Source organism: Scyliorhinus canicula, chromosome 8 (assembly GCF_902713615.1).
Source record: "Scyliorhinus canicula chromosome 8, sScyCan1.1, whole genome shotgun sequence".
NCBI classification, from domain to species: domain Eukaryota; kingdom Metazoa; phylum Chordata; class Chondrichthyes; order Carcharhiniformes; family Scyliorhinidae; genus Scyliorhinus; species Scyliorhinus canicula.
The window spans coordinates 109,816,157-109,839,722 of record NC_052153.1 but is presented as its reverse complement, the minus strand read 5'-3'; the positions used below and the strand labels follow the sequence as shown (position 1 = coordinate 109,839,722).

Genomic DNA, 23,566 nt, shown 5'->3' with positions numbered 1-23,566 from the left:
TCATTGTCCTATTCCTCAGGTTTATCCTGTCCCTAGCATTTACTCCGAAACCAATCCTTCCATAATTTCCAGAACTTTAATCTATGTTCTTATTTACACTCTTGTCACAGTAGGGGCGTACGTTAATGGCTTGGTGTTTAAAGAGGCTGTTGAATTTCGAGAAAGGCCTCTCACGAGAGGTACGATGCTCAAATCGTCTCTCGGGGAGACACGCTCGGGAGGGACGGGGGGTGGTGGGGAAGCGTGGAGGTGGACCGTGGAGCTCCTTGCCCGAGGACTCTGCTGCCTCCCACACAGAGCCACGCCGCGTCCTTCCTCGGAGGGCACTCAAGTTTTGCGATGCTCAAATCGTCTTGTGTGATTTAATGGAGTTTCGCAAGACGTCGCAATCTGGATCTCGCCTTCACGAGGCGTGACCCAGATCAGCATATTTAAATAACCCATAGGGCTGATTTAAACATATTGGATTGGATTTGTTTACTATCACGTGTACTGAGGTATAGTGAAAAGTATTTTTCTCCGAGCAGCTCAAACAGATCATTTTGTACATGAAAATAAAATAAAAGAAAAAGAAAATGTTTTCAGGATTCTCCTGGCGCCGGGAACCTAACTGCTGTGCAGGAGTGCTGTTTCATACTGGATTCCACAAAGGTGCACCAGTCGTAATGAGGGGCAGGTGCGCAGAAATGTCAAAGTGCCGTTGAATAGCGGGCTGGAAGCTTTAAACCCATATGGAAAAATCAAATATTCAGAAAGTGTCCTCTCTTCAGTTGCTTCAGCAGTTGTGATGCAGACTGAGGTTAAGGCACAGGTACCAGCTGAGGTTATTAATAAAGGCTCTGCCTTCGTAATCTTGCTCGTTACCTGAGCATTGGTGAGCCTCAGGTTAAATCACCACCAGTCAGCTCTCCCCCTCAAAGGAGAACATAGCCTATGGTCATCTGGGACTATGGCAGTGGTCTTTGAAAAACATTATTCAACATTATTAAGGAAACAAACAACCGAATTTAAAAGAAATGAAATACAAATAATGAGCCACATTAAGGTTATGATCACCTGATGCTGTCTCCCGGCATAATACTGGGAATGCTAATTCATCTCACTTGAAAAAACATTTCAAGAGGCATACCTTATAGTTTCTGCATGATGGGTTGAAAGCATTTGTCCCACAGACGAATAAGGTGTTATCATTTCTTTTCAAAAGCAATTTAATGTAATTGTGACATTCATCCTATGCCAGCAAAACAAAAATTGCTATGTTATTGTCAGTTTACAGTACAAGTATGTTTCATTACACAAGTGGCATTGTGAACTGTGCCTCTAAAACTCCCAGCAAAATTTTATTTTCCCGCTCTAAGCATTCACCATTGTAACAAATAAAGCTAGCAACAGGGGAACTAATTTGGAGATAACTGATAAACCCAATGAATCACGTTAATGACAGAATTAGAGGTCAATCGAAGATTGTGTCATACAATAACAGACACAGCGAATCTACATTAAAGTGACATCCATTCGGGAAATAATACCTGCTTACCTTATGCTTTCCCTTCATTCTGCATATATCGATGTCAGCTTGTTTAGATCGCCACGTTAATTTCTGTGATGATGAAAGAACCAGCTCATTAGAACTAGGTAGTGTCTTACACAATCTTACTGGCAATCACAACAGAATACCGAATATCATATTGAGCTTTATAACTGCTGTGTTAGAAAGGTAATGTGGTATTCCGAACAAGCAACAATAGGAAAATATTAATTGTGTGAGTGCTAACTGACTGTCTTTCTTGAATCAGGTTTCACAATATGCCCCGGCATTGCTGAAGGCAACAAAATTACTGTATAAAAATTCTATTTTGAGAGATTTTATTTTCATTACTTGTTTCCATTTATTATTTCTTTTACAGGGCAAAACAATCTCAAAGTTAGAGATTTTAAATTTTGTGCTTACTAAAGATTTACTAACTGAATAAATTGATTAGGGAACTTAAGGTGAAGGAACCCTTAGGGAGCAGTGACCACAATGTGATAGAATTTGCCCTGCAGTTTGAGGGGGAGAAGCTGGAATCAGATGTAAAGGTATTACAAATTAAATAAGGGTAACTGCAAAGGCATGAGGGAGAAGCTAGCCAGAGTTGATTGGCAAGGGAGCCGAGCAGGGAAGATAGTGGAACAGAAATGGCAGGGGTTTTGGAGGGTTATTCGGGAGGCACAACAGAAATTCATCCCAAGGAGGAGAAAACATGCTAAGGGGAGGATGAGGCATCCATGGTTGACGAGGGAAGTCAAGGACAGCATAAAAGCAAAAGGAAAAGCATACAAAGTGGTGAGGATTAGTGGAAAGCCAGAGGATTGGGAAGTCTTTAAAAGCAAGTAGAGGACAACTAAAAAAAGTCATAAGGACGGAGAAGATGAAATATGAGTGTACGCTAGCTAGTAATATAAAAGAAGATAAGAAGAGTTTTACAATATATAAAAGGTAAGTGACAGGCAAAAATAGACATCAGACCACTGCAAAATGAGGCTGGAGAAGTAATAATAGGAAAGCAAGAAATGGCAGAGGAAATGATTAGTTACTTTGCATCAATCTTCACGGTGGAAGACACCAGTGGGATGCCAGAGCTCCAGGAGAACCAGGAAGCAGAGGTGAGTGTATCACGAAGGAGAAGGTTCTGGGGAACCTGAAGGGTCTAAATCACCTGGACCAGATGGATTACACCCCAGGGTTCTGAAGGAGATGGCTGAGGAGATTGGGGAGGCATTGGTGATGGTCTTTCAGGAATTACTGGAGGCAGGGAGGGTCCCAGAGGACTGGAAAGTAGCTAATGTAACACCACTGTTTAAGAAGGGAGGGAAGCAGAAGACAGAAAATTATAGGCTGGTTAGCCTGACTTCGGTCATTGGTAAGATTTTAGAGTCCATTATTAAAGATGAGATTACGGAGTACTTGGGAGTGCATGATAAAATAGGGCTGAGTCAGCTTGGCTTCATCAAGGGGAAGTCATGTCTGACAAATCTGTTAAGAGTTCTTTGAGGAAGTGACAAGGAAGTTAAACAAAGGAGAACCAGTGGACGTGATTTATTTAGATTTCCAGAAGGTCTTTGACAAGGTGCTGCGAAAGTGACTGTTAAATAAGTTAAGAGCCCATGCCGTTAAGGGTAAGGCATGGATAGAGAATTGGCTGACTGGCAGAAGGCAGACAGTGGGGAAAAAGGGGTCTTTTTCAGGATGGCAGCTAGTGACTAGTGGTGTGCCTCAGGGGCCGGTGCTGGGACCAAACTTTTCACAATATACATTAATGATTTGGAAGGAGGAACTGAAGGCACTGTTGCTACGTTTGCAGGTGGTGCAAAGATATGTAGATGGATGGGTAGTATTGAGGAAGCAGTGGGTCTGCAGAAGGTCCTGGACAGACTAGGAGAGTGGGCAAAGAAATGGCAGGTGGAATACAATGTGGAGAAGTGTAAGGTTATGCACTTTGGAAGAGGAAATGGAGGCATAGACTATTTTCTAATTGGGGAAATGCTGAGGAAATCAGAAGCACAAAGGGACTTGGGAGTCCTTGTTCAAGATTCTCTTACGGTTAACACGCAGGTTCAGTTGGTAGTTCGGAAGACAAATGCAATGTTAGCATTCATGTCAAGAGGGTGAGAATACAAGAGCAGGGATGTACTTCTGAGGCTGTATGAGGCTCAGGTCAGAACCCATTTGGAGTAATGTGATCACTTTTGGGCCCCATATCTGAGGGAGGATGTGCTGGCCTTGGAAAGGGTCCAGAGGAGGTTGACAAGAATGATCTCTGGAATGAAAAGCTTGTTGTATGAGGACAGTTTGAGGACTCTGGGTCTGTACTCGCTGGAGTTTGGAATGATGAAGGGGGAACTTATTGAAACTTACAGCATACTGCGAGGCCTGGATAGAGCGGACGTGGAGAGGATGTTTCCACTAGTCGGAAAAGCTAGAACCAGAGGGCACAATCTCAGACTAAAGGGATGATCCTTTAAAACAGAGTTGAGGACGAATTTCTTCAGCCAGAGGGTGGTGAATCTGTGGAACTCTTTTCTGCAGAAGGCTGTGGAAGCCAAATCACTTGTGTTTAAGACAGAGATAGATAGGTTCTTAATTAATAAGGGGATCAGGGGTTATGGGGAGAAGGCAGGAGAATGAAGATGAGAAAAATATCAGCTACGATTGAATGGCGGAGCAGACTCGATGGGTGAATAGCTTAATTCTGTTCCTATGTCTTATGGTCTAAATAATCTTCATGAAACAAACTATTAAACACCACAATACACAGGGTTAGCCCAAGTGAGACATTTATTTTCAAATCATAGTTAGTTTGCTCAAACGTGCTCCACTTGAAGAATACCTTCCCATAATGGCAGTTAATGGAAATGGTACTTTGAAATTTAATGTTAGGATTTATCAAAACTTGCTTGTACTAATGCTTCTAGCTGTCTCAGTCTAGCCTTTACTTTACTGCCAGTTGTTTTAATTCACAGTTGTTCAAATCTTATCTAGGTCCTGCATATGGGGCTTCATTTTTAAACTGAGACAGCACAGTCACAGAAACAAAGAAAACACACGCTACTTACTTTGTTAAAATTAATCTGCTCTTTGAAGGATGTATCCATTTCAATAGTGTAAATATGGTCTCTATAAATAGAACATAGAATCTACATGTTCATTTCAGGCTTTAACCACAGTCTGCAGAATCTTATCGCACTAAACAGCCAGCAAGCCAGGAGGAGCAAATCATTCAATTCGAAATGCTTCACTACATAATAATACAACTATTACAAATACATTAGAAAGTACTTTGGTCAATGGATTATTCATAAAATGGAAGCAAATTGGTTTCCCAATTGCTCAGTTTACCCAGTGAGTGGCTACGCCATACTGAACAGAAAGGAACCCAGATTTGATCTCTCATCTCTAATGGGGTTCCTGGTCCTGCTTGCGGGCCAGCAATCCCTGTTAGAAGTCAACACATATGGATATCAGTTGAGGATGTGATCAGTTTTTGCTGCGATGCCCCTCAACAGTGCACCCAGAAACCTCTCTCTTTTCCTCATAGTCAAAGTGACTAGCAATTCTCACCATTCAGGCTCACGAATTAGCCTGTGGGTCAGGTAAGTTAAAGGCACCCATAATGTGTAGAAAGCTAATATAGCAAGGATCGTAGGCTTCAGAAGAGGAGGGTGACATCTGCATTGAACAGAAAATGTTCTTTGAAAACAATTAGGTTAAAACAATTTCTTATTTATGACAACCAATGTTTCAGTTAGGGTGAACTCGAAAATGTGCAGTTTCCTCTTCTCCCATTTTGTAGAAATAATAACAATTCAATATCTTTGTAGCCATTCATTTTTAATGTGTCTTCCATCTCATTAGTGACAGATTTACCATGGCCTTGATATTCCGAGAGCTGGGGTGAAGAGCAAGGCAGCACAGACTGAAGGAAGTCCACAATCACATGAACACAGAACACAGAACAGTACAGCACAGAACAGGCCCTTCGGCCCTCGATGTTGTGCCGAGCCATGATCACCCTACTCAAACCCACGTATCCACCCTATACCCGTAACCCAACAACCCCCCACCCCTTAACCTTACTTTTTAGGACACTACGGGCAATTTAGCATGGCCAATCCACCTAACCCGGACATCTTTGGACTGTGGGAGGAAACCGGAGCACCCGGAGGAAACCCACGCACACACGGGGAGGATGTGCAGACTCCGCACAGACAGTGACCCAGCCGGGAATCGAACCTGGGACCCTGGAGCTGTGAAGCATTGATGCTAACCACCATGCTACCGTGCTGCCCCATGACAGGGAGGGGGTGGGGGGGGGGGGGGGGGGGGGGGGTGTTGGTGGAGAAATTGGCCACGCACTTGGAAAAGCAGTTCCAGATTAGGCATTCTTCCACAGCAGAGACTGTTCAGCATCATCTCAATTGGCATCCCCGGAGTCTGGCGTTTGAAGAAATTATGCACAATCAAGCAACAGAAAATCCAGATATGCCACCAAATTCTCTTAAACCTTTTACCCCTCAGGCGCAGACAACAAAACAATCTGAGTTTTATGGGGTTGCTGAACAATTGAGTAACTAGGCAAATTAGAGGATCCCTTTGTGAGACGTGAGCATGGAACAGTCACTGAGGGAGGCACTCAAAACCCCTTGCATTGTAGCTATTCAGGCTCTGAGCAGTAACCCTTACGGTTCAAGTTAGCAGTACAGCCTTGGAGTTCAGGTGCGGATAATACCTAATTCTGAGCTGACAGCGCATGATGCAGTGAGTGGCCAAAGGTGTCTCCACTCGGTTATGTGGTGCGGTGTGGAGATGGGTGGGGTTTTGGTCAGGCATCAAGGTAACCGAACACTGGCCGTCCAAGTGGAGGCCAGGTCTCTCCTGCATGCATGAGGGGGCCTTGACACGCAACCAGAACAAGAGCCTGAATCAAGGGAAGCCCTTAAGAGACATCGAGATATATGCTGATCCTTCCATCTCTCTTTGATATTGCAGTGAGGAGTCCATCAGGACCATGGAGCCTGGTGATCTTGCTGTCAGCCTCATGGCTAAAGGCAAGATAGAAGAAGGAGAAGAATCTGAGAGAAGAATATGACATGCATCTTAAGCATTTCTCAGATCCTTTATATCTTCCAGTGTTCACAGAGGCTGCAGGACTGGCTCCTCAGAGACAAGAGCTACCCACGGAGGGTGAGTCTGATGATGCCTGTGTGGTGGTTGAGATTCCAGCTGAGAGAAGGCACAATGAACCTCATGCCTCAACCCAGACTTTGGTGGTGCACACCATTGCGATAATGAAAATGAGGTTTTGTTGCACTGACAGATCTGACAGAGCACTGCAGTACACTTCTGAGAGGGTGCCATGCATCATTGTGGCATGTTGCATGCTGTACAATGTGACAATGCAAAATTGGGGAGGTCAGAATGATGAGGAGGTGAAACAACTGCACGCCTTCTCCAATAAGGATGAAGTGGAAGGAGAGAAGGTGATCAGGTTCTGAAAGCACAGTAAGCAGGTGATGAGGCCAGATGAGGCAGGCATGGTCGTGAAGTAATCATCATAGCATCATAGAATCAATACAGTGCAGAAGGGGGCCACCTGGCCCATAGAGTCTGCACTGACTCTCCGAAAGAGCACACTGCCCAGGTCCACTCACCCTGCCGATCCTCGTAACCTAACCAGCACATCCGTGGACACTAAGTGGAAATTTAGAATGTTCAATCCACCCAACACACAAATCTATGGATTGTGGGAGGAAACCGGAGCACCCAGAGGAATCCCATGCAGACACTGGGAGAATATACAATCTCCACACAAACAGTCACCCAAAACGTGAATCGACCTCTGGTCCCTCGCACTGTGAGGCGCCACTGCTAACTACTGTGCTACCCCTACAGGCCCTAATAGCTGCAGGATTCCACGGGGAGGATGACCAGATGCAGTGACAACTCTCCTGAGAGCACAAGGTAAAAACTGGCAGCGTCAGTAATCACTGGTCCCCTTCAGTATGACACCCAAACTGCCGCTCATCATGTGTCACCTTCATCCTGACACTCAATCAGTCAATAATCACCTGTCCCATTCAGCATTACATCCAACCCGTCAATAATCATCCGTCTGCCTGCAGCATTACACCCAATCTGTTAATGATCACCTGTCCCCTTCAGCATTAACCCACATCTGTCAATAATCACCTGGCCGCCTTCAGCATTACACCCAACTGTAATAATCACCTATCCGCCTTCAGCATTACCCCAATCTGTCAATAATCTCCTGGGGCTGGATTCCCCGAACCCCCGCCGGGTCAGAGAATCGCTGGGGGGTGGCATGAATCCTGCCCCTGCCGTCTCCCGAAGTCTCCGGCACCAGAGATTCGGTGGGGGTGGGAATCGTGCCGCGACTGTTGGCGGGCCCCCCCCCGGCAATTCTCCGGCCCGCAATGGGCCGAAGTCCTGCTGCTGTCATGCTGGTCCCGCCAGCGGGAATCAAAAACCTCCATTACCGGCGGGACTGGCGGCGCGGGCGGGGGTACGGGGCGATCTGGCCCCGGGGGTTGCCCCCACGGTGGCCTGGCCCGCGATCGGGGCCCACCGATTGGCGGGCGGGCCTGTGCCGTGGGGGCACTCTTTTCCTTCCGCGTTGGCCATAGCCTCCACGATGGTGGACGTGACCCCCTCCCCAGCGGATGCACGGGGATGACATCAGCAGCCGCTGATGCTCTGGCGCATGCGCGGACTTCCGCCGGCCGCGCAGTCCCTTCGGCCCCGGCTGGCGTGGCGCCAAGGGCCTTTCTCGCTGGCCGGCCGGCGCTAACCACTCCGGCGCGGGCCTAGCCCCTCAAGGTTAGCGCTTGGCTCCTAAAGGTGCGGAGAAATCCGCACCTTTGGGACGGCCCGACGCCGGAGTGGTTCACGCCACTCCATCCCGCCGGGACCCCCCGCCCCGCCGGGTAGGGGAGAATCCCGGCCCTGTTCCCCTTCGGTATTACACGCAATCTGTCAATAATCTCCTGTACCCTTCAGTATTACACCCAATCTGTCAATAATCACCTGTCCCCTTTAGCATCACAATCACATCTGTCAACATTCGTTGTCCCCTTGAGCACTACACCCAATCTGTCAATAATTACCAATCCCCTTCAGCATTATACCCGCATCTGTGACCTTGGTGCATTGGCATATGCATGATCACCTCAGTCTGAAGATGGACAGACTTCTCCATTGTGCCTGAGGATAATAATCCAATGTTCCCGAGCTTATCTTTGTAGCTCCAGCAACTAGAGCAGAACTGAATACAGTGACTCCTATTTTGACTCAGACTCCACAAATTCCTGGCTTCCAGATGTCCTTTGAATGCCAGCATCCTGGGAGGTCCCTGCTTTCACTTTCTGTGGATCAGACAGTGCGATATGCTCACCAGATTGTGAGCCCAAGGCTACACTAGAACTAGATCCCACTGAGACGTGTGTCTGCACTGGTGCAGGATGTGGGTGAGCGCTATGAGAGATCTTGAATTAGCGTGCCATCAGATTCATCTCCTGAGGTGGCTTCAGGCCTTGAATCAAGGGCCTGACTCGAGAACACTCTCGGATGCTTCTGCGATGTGCCTGCGGAATAAAGGAGAGGTCATTCGTGCCGGGCTAAGGACTGCGGAACAAGAGACATCACTCAGTATGGTTGTCTGATTGATGTTGTAGTATAGGATCCTCACTTGATTGAGCACCACCGACCTCTCCATCAGCACAGGAACGGTCCACATCCTCACCAACCAGTTGGACGGCTCTATTCTTAGAGTTGGTCAGGACCTTCGATTCTGGAATACTGCGCCAGACTGGGATCTTTCCCTCTTATGAGCCAGCTTGTCCTGTATGACGACTGGTGAAGAGAATGTAAGCAGGATGCCTGCCAGGCCAGATAAGAAGGATGTCTGGCAAGTGTGGATGGTGAGTGCTACCATGGACAGGATTAGGACACAAACTGTAGAGGAGATGAAGGTGTGTGTTGGAGAGTGAGTGGTATTTCTCTTGAGCTGGCAGTGAGAAAGACCCCTGTGGATGTGTGATGGGTTTAAATGTACGTGAGTTGAGAGTGATAAGAAGGATGACTTACCTTGGCGGGATGGAGGAGATGATTCATCCTCTTCCTGCACTGGGTGGCTATCACTTGTGTAGGGAACAGGAATTCATCATTGCTGTCACCACTCCCACAATGAATTGATCACGAATGTGGCCCAGAGCGGGAGTAGTGGGCTTTGTAGTGGATCTCTACTCCGTCCAGCAGGCGCTCGAGAGAGATGTCACTGAATTTGGGGACAGCATTGGTAGCCAGGAATTTCCTATGCCTTTCAATCCTTTAGAAGTGTTTGCTCTGAGCAGGAGTGCCCTTTAAACATGGTGCCTGGATTAAAGAAGGCCTGAGGTCACAGTGGGGCAGGCGAATAAACTGGCGCACAAAACGGCGGAAAAAGCTGCAATTGACATCAGTTAAATGTCAATTTCCCTGCTCGCTTTCGGGCTTCACTGATTTCATGGAAAATCCCAGCCAATGTCTTCTACATTTCTTTCTAGCCATAATTTCCAATCTATACTGATTGCTTCAAGCAATCTATATGTTCTTATCAAGTAAATTAGATACTTTTAAATACCACTGGGAAGCTCCGGAAGGTTCTGGTGTTAAACTCTGAAGGTTGAACAGAGCCTCTGCTGATAAGATCATTTCTACCATTGTAATAGTAGAAAAGGAGAGTCAGTATACAGCTGTACATCATATACAGAATGGTCAGAGATACAATTTCTCACACCTACAGCACACCAGGTCTTTCCATTACAGAACACTGACAAGTACAATTAGATCCCCTTAATGTAATTGTATATGGAGAGATGGACATAAGACACCAACCTGAAAGAAAGATGAACAGCAAATTTGAAACCCTTGGCTGTGCATTTTTAAAATTCACCCTTGCAAATACCCTTAACTTGAAACCTTTCTGGGAGGTGATATCACCTGACTTTAAGCAATAAACAAAACACTGTTTATATTTGACAAGGACATGCTCAAAGTGGCACGTTTCTTTATTGCAAATGTTAAAGTGAAATTGCAATGCTGACAATTGCAAAGCATTTTAAATCATGCTTTGAGCCTAATGCACTTCATCCACTCTTTTCAAAATCATACACAGACAAGTAGTCCATTGTGTTTGCTAAGTTTCCCTTTGTGAAATGTCAAATTGCTTACATATTGCTGAGAACTGCACTTTCTTTACAAATACCCACCAATCTTCCAACAGGGGAAAACCATTAGCACATCAGGTGCAGGGCTATTTTTAAATTCTACTGCACACACTCACTCCGTGAGAACAGAATAGGCAGAAAGGGTGGCTGGGAGCGGAGAGAGTAGTTATCTGGAGCTGCTAAACCCATTTCCTTACTTTCTATTCGGGTGCCCTTAAATGTATTTCAATAGAAATTATTTAGAAATACAGTTGGTTTTGGACACTCTAATTTGTTGCTCTCACATCATCCGCCGTCTAAAGTATTATGGTCGATCTAATCAGTATAGCCAATTATTAAAATGACCAATTCTATATTGCACCAGCAATTTATTAAATATGCAGTCTCAACAGAAGTATTATTATTTTTATTTTTACATGGAACTACGTAATGGAAAATATTAAGTTACATCATCTTAGTGCCACAATTTTTAAAAAAACAATAAACCGTTAGTTATATATACATGACGGTACAGAATCAAAAAGTCTTTATTCTGCTGTCAGCAGTAAGAGCAGTGGCATAGATGCAAAAATTGCTGTCAGCATCCTGGTCTGGGGAGATAGGGGGGAAAGATATGAGGGAATTACTAGGGTTCCTATCACTGTTCACAAATGAAGAATTACCACATGGGTGAGATGTTGAAAGGGAACTAGTATCCAAGGAGGGTGCCTCAGCTAACTCTGAGGCAATAGGGAAAATGGGTAGAATGGATCATACCTCTGGTTAAGAATAAAATGACAGGACAGCACGGTGGCGCAGTGGTTAGCATTGCTACCTCACGGCGCCGAGGTCCCAGGTTCGATCCCGGCTCTGGGTCACTGTCCGTGTGGAGTTTGCACATTCTCCCCGTGTTTGTGTGGGTTTCACCCCACAACCCAAAGATGTGCAGGCCAGGTGGATTGGCCACGCTAAATTGCCCCTTAATTGTCAAAAATGAATTGTGTACTCTAAATTTATTAAAAAAAGAATTAAATGACATGTGGCTCCCCTCTCTAAACAGTGGGTCCGATTCTCTGGCCTTGTTTTGCTCTCGCTCAAGCAAAACGAGGCCGGTGAATAGTGGGAGAGGCCAAAAACGAGATCCGCACCAGGCGCCAAACAGTTTGTGATGCAACCGGCCCGTTCCCGTAGGCGAAATCCGGATCCGAAATTATCACCACTTAAGCCCCGTTTCCATATAATTAACCCCATATCCGATGTCCTCCTGTCATTCAGCAGCCTCCCCAGCGAGTAGTTACGCTGGCGCCGATTAGTACTCCTTTTTTAAAATGTGAACCTGGCGGAAGGATTGCTGTGGGGAGCCGATGAGGTGAGTAGCCATCTTTGCTCATAGGCAAAGAGCCCAGGGGCACTGGGTTTGCTGCCCTCGGGCTGTGGGGGACCCTCGACTGGGGGTGGTGGACTCTCACCTGGGGGTCAGGGACCTTCAGCTGGGGGTGAGCCCTCATGAGGGGATGGGGGGGGGGATTTGGCTGGGCTACCGGGAGGCAACCGCTCACGGCATCACCATACCAACCCCTGGATCCTGTGTACCCCTTCAGGGGGCAATCCTTGTCTCTGCCTGTCTGACCCACCGATCAGCCATAATCCCCACCGACTGCCAAGGCCTCTGGCCACGCAGCTGTAGGCTATAGGGTGGCATGGTAGCACAGTGGTTAGCACTGTTGCTTCACTGCGCCAACGTTCCAGGTTAGATTTCCGGCTTGGGTCACTGTCTGTGCGGAGTCTGCACGTTCTCCCTGTGTTTGTGTGGATTTCCTCCGGATGCTTCAGTTTTCTCCCACAAGTCCCGAAAGACGTGCTGTTAGGTATCTTGGACATTCTCAATTCTCCCTCTGTGTACCCCAGCAGGCGCTGGAATGTGGCGACTGAGGGCTTTTCACAGTAACTTCATTGCAGTGTTAATCTGAGCCTATTTGTGACAATAAAGATTATTAAAAATACTAAATCAGAACAGTGAACTCAGGGAGCTGGTGGCCACAGTTGCCAATCCATGGGACGCACTCAGCACCCCCCTCCTCCCGGTCGGTGCCATTGGGCCCTGGAGTTCACCTTGGGATGGAGGGGCAGCTTTTTGAGCCGCAGCTGCTCCTGCAACATCTGGCTGTGCCAGCCCTGGTGATTCACCATGGTCTGCACCATTGTGTTGATGCTCCTCAGTGACTGGGCCATGCTCTGCAATGCCTGAGCCATGACCACCTATGACTGGGACAAGTTCCGCGTGCCTCAGCCATGCCCATTTGAGGGCGGGGCATTTCCCGCAGAATCTCTTCAAGGTCAACCCAGCGATTCGTACATTCTGCTGAGATCCTCAGCCATGCCATCACCAACTGCTCAATGCCTTGGACACCTTCACTAATGGTGTCGACGTCGTGCCTCAGGCTCTCCACTGCAGGCGCCATCCTAGCAGTGTTGGCCTCGGTGCCACGCATTGCCGTCGCCATCTCCTGCACCCGTAGCGTCTAGGACTCCTCCAATCGGCTAAGCTAGAGTGGCGCTGACAACCCCCTCTGAATGTCCTAGCCACTCCCTATTGTCTCAGCTCAGCGCCAGGTATCTTTGTACTACAGGCTCAGCATCAAGCTGGGACCCAGCTGGGTCCTGGGATCCAGCAGCCCAAAGACTGGAGGCTCCTGCAGCAGGGTTGTGTGTGTGTGTGGGGTGGGGGGAGGGGGGGGGGAGGGGGGGGGGGTGCGCGTGGATGTTCCCTCGATAGGGGGGTTGGTGGGAGTGGTCATTGGTGCCGACTCAGTCGTGATGCCCGGTGTAGGTCATTGACTTTTTTCCAGCACTGAAGGCCTGTCCTCTGGTTACACACCCCGAGCTGACAGCTGCCGCTACCTTCTCCCAGGCAGTACTGGCTGCCTTGGTCGCTATCTCTCCGGGACCCTCTGGAGAACAGAACATCCCTCCTGGCCTCCACTGCGTCTAGCAGCCTCCCCAGGTCAGCATCCTCGAATCTTGGGGCCAGTCTCCTTGCCGTCACTGTTGCGAGGTGGCTGGGGTTGGTTGAGCAAGTGTAGCTTAAGTGTTGTTCGATCTTGTTAGCGGGTGGGTGACTGGCGAGTGCGGTCCCGGCGAATCAGCTGCCGAGCCATCATTTGCGGCGTGAAGCTCGTGGGGCCTCGTTAAGTGGATCAATTAACGTTGAATTGCCAACCTCGCTGGGCCGAGCACCGGGAAGCTTGCAGAAATTCCTGCTCGCTACCACGCTTAGAAATTTTTGCGGAGAATCGTGCCTAGTGACTCTCCACTCCAAACAGTTATCAAAGCAAACTTTTTTTCACACAATCAAAACCGTTTGGATGAAACACAAGCAACTTCAAAAGATAACTCCAGGTCACTGTGTTTTTAAAATTATTGAAGATTAACCCGTTATAACATATTGCAATACACAGTACACTTGAGGTTAAGGTGAATTTGATTTCCTTAATTTGCATTTGCAGTATGTAACTGCTACTCGTACTGCTCAGCAACTAAACTATCAAGCTTACTATCTTCACAAATGTTTGTTGGGAAAGCATGGTTTGTAAACACAATATTGTAAATTATGTCGTATAGGATCTACTTTAGGGCGACACCATTGCAATAAAAATGAAATAGCATGCTTCCTTCTGGTACAAAACAATACCCTTGCTCCTTTCCATTCATGAGAGAAAACACCCAACAGGCTATCTCTGCCATACACAGATTTCCCTGTGTAAGAGAGCCAAATGGGTACTAACTTTATTATAAATAGAAAGACCTTTTCAAACTGTCACATCTCAGATCAGTGCATAAACCTGGTTACCATCCTGCTGACAGAAAGATGAATTCCTCGTCTTCCTTTCTGCCTTTTTCTTTTTGATATTCCTTTTTAGCTGTCCAAAATTAATTGAGTTACAGGGGCTCCCAGAGTCCAAATAACGTTCCTTCTGCAGTCTGCAGCGTCAAAATTGAATTTGGCCTCCATAATTTTACCTCAGGCAGTAAATTAATTCCATTGTGTAAAAATTACCTTCCGCTTCCTTTGCATGATTCCCTAACATTGGTATAAGTTTAAAAATAGTATTGCATCCTTCTTTAAATGGGCAGTATCTTTGAGGAACTTGAATTTATGTTTGGGGGGATGGCGTACAGTTATTTTTGGCATTATAATATCCAACTCAAGTGAAACGAGACATGTTTCACACCATCACTAGTTGTGAACAACAAGGAAAAAACATTTTCTGCATCTGCAAGCTTCCCGGTTTTATTTCAGATTGCAATCTCATTACAAAGTTTGTATAGATATGCTTGATACATTCAAATTTGTAAAGATGGCAGACTACTGATTCACATAGCAATATTTTAGATTGAAGACTACGGAATGAAAACAATCAACACCATAAGGTTATTGTCAACATACTGCAATGGCGGGAAATGGCTGTTGGTGAATCAGCTATCCATTTTATATCTCTTGCATTTTTTTGTCATGCTGATTTCAATAGAAAGAAAAATTAGGATAGATAAAAACAAGCTGTCGATTTCCATCGTGAGTGCAGCATGGTAGCACAGTGGGTAGCACAGTTGCTTTGCAGCTCCAGGGTCCCAGGTTTGATTCCCGGCTTGGGTCACTGTCTGTGCGGAGCTTGTACATTCTGCCCGTGCTTGCGTGGGTTTCCTCCGGGTGCTCCGGTTTCCTCCCACAGTCCAAAGCTGTGCAGGTAAGGTGGATTGGCCATGCTAAATTGCCCTTGGTGTCCAAAAAGTGGGGTTATTGGGTTACAAGGATAGGGTGGAGGTGTGGGCTTAAGTAGGTGCTCTTTCCCAAGGGCCAGTGCAGACTCGATGGACCGAATGGCCTCCTTCTATGCTGTAAATTCTATGATTCAGCCTATGATTCAATCTGTTTTATACCAACAAGATCAAAATTATCACCACTGTCTCCAGTTACAAATGTAGGAATAGCGGGTAGCAATTCAAAGCTACAACTTTGCACAAACATTGACAAAGTCATCCAGACTCGAAACGTTAGCTCCCTTCTCTCTCCACAGATGCTGTCAGACCTGCTGCCATTGTCCAGCATTTTCAGTTTTTGTGTCAAAGCTACAACACCCTGACAGCAAAACTCAACTTTGACATCATTTACAATCCAAGAAATGTCCAGGTGTCCTTGTGTCCAACCTCTGCCAATACTAATCCGTATGGAGTTACAATACAGATTAGTCGCAGTCGGATTGAATGGCAGAATAGACAGATGGGGGCCCAATGGCCGACTATCATTCCTAAGTATTTGTGTGCCTGTACATGAAACAACACTAAAATGATTCAATGGACACAAAATCATCTCCTACATCTGCAAGCTAGTGCAGGCCTACTGCCTAACACTACGAAACAAGAGTGGTGCTTAAATTGACCCCTTTCTATTATACAAGCAGCCAGGGCCACTTTCTTTGGGGCAATTCAGAACATTTGTTTCAGCAAGAGTTCGACAAGTTAGTGAAATAATACTGACCTAGCAGCAATGTAGAGTGTTCGATTCATTTTCACAATTAGCTGAATGTCCAGCTTGTGTCTTAGTGTGTTATTTCGACCTGGTTTGTGACCCAAAAATACCGAATATTGTTTTGTATCTGTTGAGGGAGAAAGAATATAACCACATCAGCCCAAATTGCAATTCCCACACTTAGCCCTTCAGTCCTTGTACCCCAAGGCAGTGAAGTAATATAACAACAGATTTCACAGGCACTCATTCCTCTAATTCTTGTTACAAGTCAGCAGGGACACTAATTCCATCACAAACTCAAAATTCTTGCTTGAAGCAACATTTTGTGCACTATTCCTTGTTAAAGATATTTAACTAACTCCAGACAAATGCATCATTTCGCAACATTTAATCCTTTATTTTGGGGATCTACACTTAAGTCAGCAAATAATAAATTGGACTTGTAAACTTACAGTTGCCATGTGCAATACTGATAGGCTCAGAGTCTTCGGGGAAACCTGCCCCAGCAAAATGTAGTAGCGAAAAATATAGCAGCAAGGCCTCAGACTTCATAGTAGCGCAGCTAGCTCACGTCTTTTGTTTTCACTTAAGCCTGATGAGAAAACAGAATAAAAGCAAATGTCAGCTGCGTAGCCAGTGATGAGCTTTTAACTATAAATGCAAAAGATTAAAAACAAGAAATAATATTTTACATATACATCCATTGTTCAGAGATGAAATGAAAATGAAATGAAATGAAAATTGCTTATTGTCACAAGTAGGCTTCAATGAAGTTACTGTGAAAAGCCCCTAGTCGCCACATTCCGGCGCCTGTTCGGAGAGGCTGTTACGGGATCAATGGAGAGGGAGATAGAGAGAAAGAACAAGGAAGTCCAAGGCTAAAGGAGAAAGTTAGGGAAAAAGAGATACCACATAGCCTGCATTAGAAAAACCATCTAAATGCCTCGGTAAAGCATTCCCGAAAATAAGGAAAACTCTCATCCCCATGTTCCAAATGCTTTTCAGAATCACTCTGTTGTTTTTATATCAGACAATTCACAATACCCTGGACTGTGAAATAAATCAAACAGAAAAGAGTAGAAAAAGTAAGGATGGAGTTAAATGGATGGACCAGAGATTTCAAACCTGGTGCCACTGTCTTGCTGACATTAACTGGCCTGGAAGAAATCTTATTCAAACGCTCTTTCATGCCAACTTTCAAGTATCAATTCAGAAACAGAATTTTATTTACCTTCTTCTGCGCCCTGTGCACACCTAAAATCAACACTGCAACATTTTCAACATTTAATTCATTATGCATTTAAATGGTAGACAACTGTGCAGTCCAGACTGATGTCTACACACAAACTTACCTATCTGCCTTGGGATAACTATTGAGTCAGCGCAAGAGACTGTCCAATGCAACCCAGACAAGGATTATAACCTCCATGCTCTGATAATAAAAGATGCTAACGAGGCAGTGTGTCTGATGTTGCTGCAGATCTATTATCTTAAAGCAATATAAGCAAGTACAGCTCAATCGCTGTCATATGACCTCCTGCATTGCAAGGACTATTGTAAAGAGGGCAGATCTGATACTTATTGCAAATGACACCCAGAATAGACCTCAGTCCAGCAGAGTCAGTGGTTAATAATGTAAACTAGGTCTTCCGGAATTCATTAAATTGCCCGTTTAGTGTTGCAAAAGGACATCAGGATTCATGTGCTAATTTGCGCAGATCTGACCTTCACTTGGAACGTGACATGTTCTAATAACTCCTAAATTGACACAGATGTACCTCAGCCCCTTACTCTTGCACCCAAATTTACTCTAATTCCGGGACACTCAAAAAATGTGTGAACTCTGTTCTCAAGTTGCACAAATAGGAAAACATCCACTGGCCTGGATTTTTGCTCCCAAGGTAGGTGTGTAGAGCTGGCGTCTTTGTTCCAGGGAGAAGGGGTGGGTGGTATTGTATAGATGCAGTTGGCCATAGGGCTGCAGAGTGGTGAGATGAGCTGCTTAAAAGGCATACCTTGATTATCTGTGACATAATTCAATTGTTTTCTTATCAGGCCTGCTGAACCTCACCCCTCACCCTCTCCCCATGCCAATATATGCCAACTTATGCCATTCAATGGTGCCAACCAATGGTTTCTTATAGCCCCTATGCCAACTTAGAGTCAACTCATGACCCGTCCTCCCCCTTCAACCCAGGCCCTTATAATATTGAGGCTAACTTAACCAGTATGTACCATGGGCAGACCTCGGGGCTGTGCTGAGATGAAATAAAACAAAGTTCCAAATATCTGCACTTTATAAAAAAACATACTCATTCATGAAAGTCGATTCAAATTAAAATCCCTTCGAGCACTTAATCCCTTTTAAAAAACAATTTGTCTTCATAACCACAAAGACAGCTAATCCTTTAATAACCTATTTGCATTGTTAATCAAACTGCAAACATACAGCACAGCCCTCCCCCAAGTTATGATAATGATAGGTTGCAGAAAGCAGTCAACCATTAATAATGCTATAATGATGGCACTTAAGGTAATATCAACAAACTGCTATTGAAACTGCTAAAACAATTCTTTTCAACTCTCTAGATTAGGCAGGCTTGTTTCTTTTTCAATTTTAAAGGGCCAGGGATTTAAATACCTTGAAAGCAGAGATTTCAAGAGCACTCTAAACATCTAAAATTCAAACACTGTGGGATATGGTGCATGTTCCAGCGGAAATAATCCAGCATTAGTTCAAATGGTCCTGCTGAATTTGAGTACCACACATGTGGAAATGACTTTCATCTCCCCCCTCCTAACACCGTCATTAAAAATGGTTTCTGCCAGATACAGGGACAGGACCTCTAGATCTGGGGTCCATCCTCCATTTGATGTGCCATGGACTTTCCGTGACTTAACAGTCTGGACCATTCTTTCTCCAAATCACTGCTCCTGGCCTCCAAAAGATCTCTTGTTTTCTGTGTAGTGGTGTTTATTCTTCCTACTATGTGCATGTACAGAAAATAAAGGAGGAAATATGGCAGAACAAAATAGTAGATGCATTAGTTGGCATTTGTGTGTAACTGTGTTATTCCCTTAATGTATTTTTAATTCTATATTTCTTTTGCTGCAGGCAAATTATCATTGTAGAAGCTGATAGCAGGAGTAGCCAGGAAAATGATGGCCATTTATTTATTACCAGCAGCTGGCTCTAACAACCCAGCTATTTAAGGGCAATGTCCCACAGCTGTTAAGTACACAAATATCAGATTTGTATGCAAATTCCTCTAAACCCATTGTAGATTTACATATTAATGGAGTTTCAATACTCCATTTTCATATCAAATCCGAAATAAGATAAAATGTTCTGATAATAGTGCGCTAAAATTATTTGTTCTTCAACTCTCTATCGTGAGGGAAGACAGAAAGAAAGAATTTGCATTTATATGGCACCTTCCATGATCTTATGCATTTTACAATCAATTAAGTAATTTCTGTAATACAATATAGTTATGGTTGTAATGTAGGAAATGCAATAGCTAAGATGCACACAGCAAAGCCCCACAAACAGAAATGAGATAATGATAAATATTATGTTTATTTATTTTGGTTATTAAATAAGTATTGGCTTGGGCACCAGGAGAGCTTCCCTGTACTTAGAATATAAAATAGGGCTTTTTATATATAGCTCAGAGACAGACAGTGCCATAATTTAGCATATCATTTAAAAGATGATATCTCCAACAGTGGAGCACTCCCTCAATACTGCACTGCATTGAGAATATATGCTCAAATGGATCCTTTCTTATTTGTTGCTTTCATAAATTCAGAACTCCCTGGAGGGGACTTGAAGCCATGACCTGCTGATTCAAAAGGTGAGAGTACTACGATTGAAACACAAATAAAAAACCATTATATCACAAGCTGCTCTTTGAAAATTTCTGAAAATTATATTGATGTTAGTTTATTGGCCGGAGACACTGAGTCATCTCCTGTAGCCCTACAACCCTCTGATATTGGAGTTCTTCAATTCTGGACTCATAATTATCCAGATTTGAATTGCTCCACCGCTGGTGGCTATGCCTTCAGCTACCATGGTCCTAAACACTACAGTTTATCTTCCTAAACCACTCAGCCTCGCTTTCTTCCTTTAAGACACACCTTAAAACTTACCTGCTATGACTCAACTAGTAGCTTTGATTTTTGACACACCATTCACCAAGATTTTAATCATTTGCTATTTTGGATGATCTTCTTTTTCCTAATATCATATTTTTGTGGCTTGGTGTCAAATTTTATATGGTAATGCTCTTGGCACGTTACTTGCATTATTTTAGATGCTAGATAAATGTAAGTAGTCATTATTGAGACATATATGAGAAGATTTGGCCCCATCTCACCTCTCTACCAAAGTCTGGTAGTCTTAATTCACTGTGGGAAGTCTTGGTTATGTGAACATGATGACTACAGCTCCAGGGTCCCAAGTTCGATTCCCGGCTTGGGACACTATCTGTGTGGAGTCTGCATGTTCTCCTCGTGTCTGCATGAGTTTCCTCCGGGTGCTCTGGTTTCCTCCCACATGTCCCAAAAGATGTGCTGTTAGGTAATTTGGACATTCTGAATTCTCCCTCTGTGTACCCGAACAGACGCCGGAATATGGCAATGAGGGGCTTTTCTCAGTAACTTTGTTGCAGTGTTAATGTAAGCCGACTTGTGACAATAAGGCTTATTATTATTGAAGATCAATATATTTGTCATGTGCAAGCATCGCAGAGTGTATCGGATTGGGTAAAAGGATTCACATCCTCAGATGTGCCTTGCATGACAGGACGTAATACAACTCATTTTAAGCAATAATCAGGTATAAACATTCCATCACAGCTTATACTATAGGAAAAAGGGGAATGAAAGCTTTTCAAGGTTTCTACTTTTGCCATTCACACATTATTAAGATTTGAATTGTGAAGCATTACTGTCACTAGGTTTATTCAACATAATGATAGCAACATATAATGGGAAATAAAAGGTTCTTTGCTGCCATACTAATATACTTCTGTGTTGTCACTGGGCTAGCAGATTGTTTACAATATAAGAACCACTTAAGCCAATATTCTAGCATTGTGTAATATTCTAAATTAATAATCTCTTTATAAGGCCATGCTTTATATCAAAAATAAATTTATGTACTTCTTAGGCTGAAAGCTACTAGTTGAGTCATACCAGGTAAATATTTGAACACTGAATGAATTAGCAAGCATATTCTTTAGAAGAAAACTCTATTGCATTTGAATAAGGAGTCGGGGAAGAGGGGAGGCATTCTGCCCCATCTTACTAGAACTACAGAGTCGTGAACACAGCCGTGAGAGTCGTGGGATGGCAACTGTTCGACCCAAGACCATAAGAAACTACAGAGAATCATGAACACAGCCCAGTCCATCACGCAAACCTGCCTTCCATCTACTGACTCCATCTACACCTCCCGCGGCCTTGGGAAAGCGGACAGCATAATCAAAGACCCCTCCAATCTGGGCTATTCTCTCTTTCAACCTCTTCCATCAGCAGGAGATACAAAAGTCTGAGAACGTGCACTAACAGATTCAAAAACAGCTTCTTCCCCACTGTTAGCAGGTTGCTGAATGACCCTCTTATGGACTGAACTGATCATTTACGCATCTTCTCTACTGAGTACTACAACACTCCATGGGCGCGATTCTCCGCTGCCCACGACGGGTCAGAGAATAGCGGGAGGGCGTCCCCGACATTTTTCCCGCCATCCCGCTATTCTCCCCCCCCCCGCCCCCCCCACGGCCGCCCCACGACACGAATCGCTGCTCGCCGTTTTTTTACGGCGAACAGCGATTCTCCCCAGGCCGATGGGCCGAGTTCCCAGGCCTTTACGGCCGTTTTTACGGCAGCAAACACACCTGCTTGCTGCCGTCGTAAAAACGGCCGCAACATGCCCGTTCTGGGCATCCAGGGCCCCGATTGGCACGGCCGTGCCAAGGGGGGCATGGGCCCGCGATCGGTGCCCACCGATCGCGGGCAGTGCATCTGTAACGGACGTACTCTTTCTCCCTCCGCCGCCCCGCTGGATCAGTCCGCGGGGCGGCCGAGGGAGATGACGGCCCCGCGCATGCACGGGTTGGAGCCGTCCAATCCGCGCATGCGCGGCTGACGTCATCGTGCGTGTCAGCCCGCGTGACGCTTGGCGCGCGAACTTAGCGACGGTCGCTAAGGCCGCTATGCCGTGGTTCACGGGGCCCCGCTGCTAGCCCCGTATAGGGGGGAGAATCGGGTCCCGGGAGGGGGCACGGAGGCTGCAGTGAAACACGGCCAGTTTCACGGCAGCCTTTACGACTCGCCGCATTTGCGGAGAATCGTGCCCCATATGCTTCACCCGATGTCTATGTATTTATATTGTGTATTCATCATATGTCCTATGTTTTTCATGTATGGAACGATTTGTCTGGACTGTATGCAGAACAATACTTTTCACTGTACCTCGGTACATGTGACAATATACCAAACCAGACCGTGAGGGTCTGAAATCACTTTGTATCACTGGTAGTCTTGCAACATCAGCCATTCATATTCATGTTTTATTGGGCAAATATCTTCTTTTTTTTTTAATTTAGAGCACCCAATTATTTTTTTTCCAATTAAGGGGCACTTTAGCATGGCCAATCCACCTACTGTGCACATCTTTGGGTTGTGGGGGTGAAACCTACGCAGACAAGGGGAAGATGTGCAAACTCCATACAGACAGTGACCCAGGACCGGGATTGAACCCGCGTCCTCAGCGCCATACGCAGCAATGCTAACCACTGCAACACCATGTTGCCCAGGGCAAATACCTTTTCAAGCCCAAAGTTTGACAAGATGGAAATCAATCTGCAAGATTATACTTTGACAAAGGGTCATCTGGACTTGGAACGTGAGCTCTTTTCTCTGCCTACAGATGTTGCCAGACCTGCTGAGATTTTCCAGCATTTTCTCCTTTGGTTTCAGACTCCAGCACCTGCAGTAATTTTATTTTATAAGATTATACTCTTTGATACCTTTCAGACTATGCTGTGGAGCTCCAATTTGGCATTCACAGCTCATGTGCATATTGTGGGGTGAATGGCACCAGATGCTATATTGGAGCAGGTGTTAGTTCACATGCATTGAATGTTCAGCAGAGGTAATGCAATAGCGATGTGATACCAGCAGTGCCACTTTGGAGCTTAACACTCCAGCCAACACCCTCTCTTAACCTCACGTGGCTGAATGCATGTTCAGCAACAGGAAGGACTTCACACCAACACTATTTAA

General features: G+C 45.2%; 1 protein-coding gene across 1 annotated transcript in view; it reads right to left on the bottom strand.

Moving 5' to 3' along the window:
* The window catches only part of sema6a (sema domain, transmembrane domain (TM), and cytoplasmic domain, (semaphorin) 6A), a 115,984-nt gene that overhangs the window by 55,378 nt on the left and 37,040 nt on the right, over positions 1-23,566 (bottom strand). The window contains 5 exon segments of the mRNA XM_038805045.1: positions 1,130-1,231; positions 1,538-1,600; positions 4,597-4,657; positions 16,280-16,397; positions 16,723-16,862. Coding sequence (XP_038660973.1) covers positions 1,130-1,231; positions 1,538-1,600; positions 4,597-4,657; positions 16,280-16,397; positions 16,723-16,822 — 444 coding nt within the window. The 5' untranslated portion in view covers positions 16,823-16,862.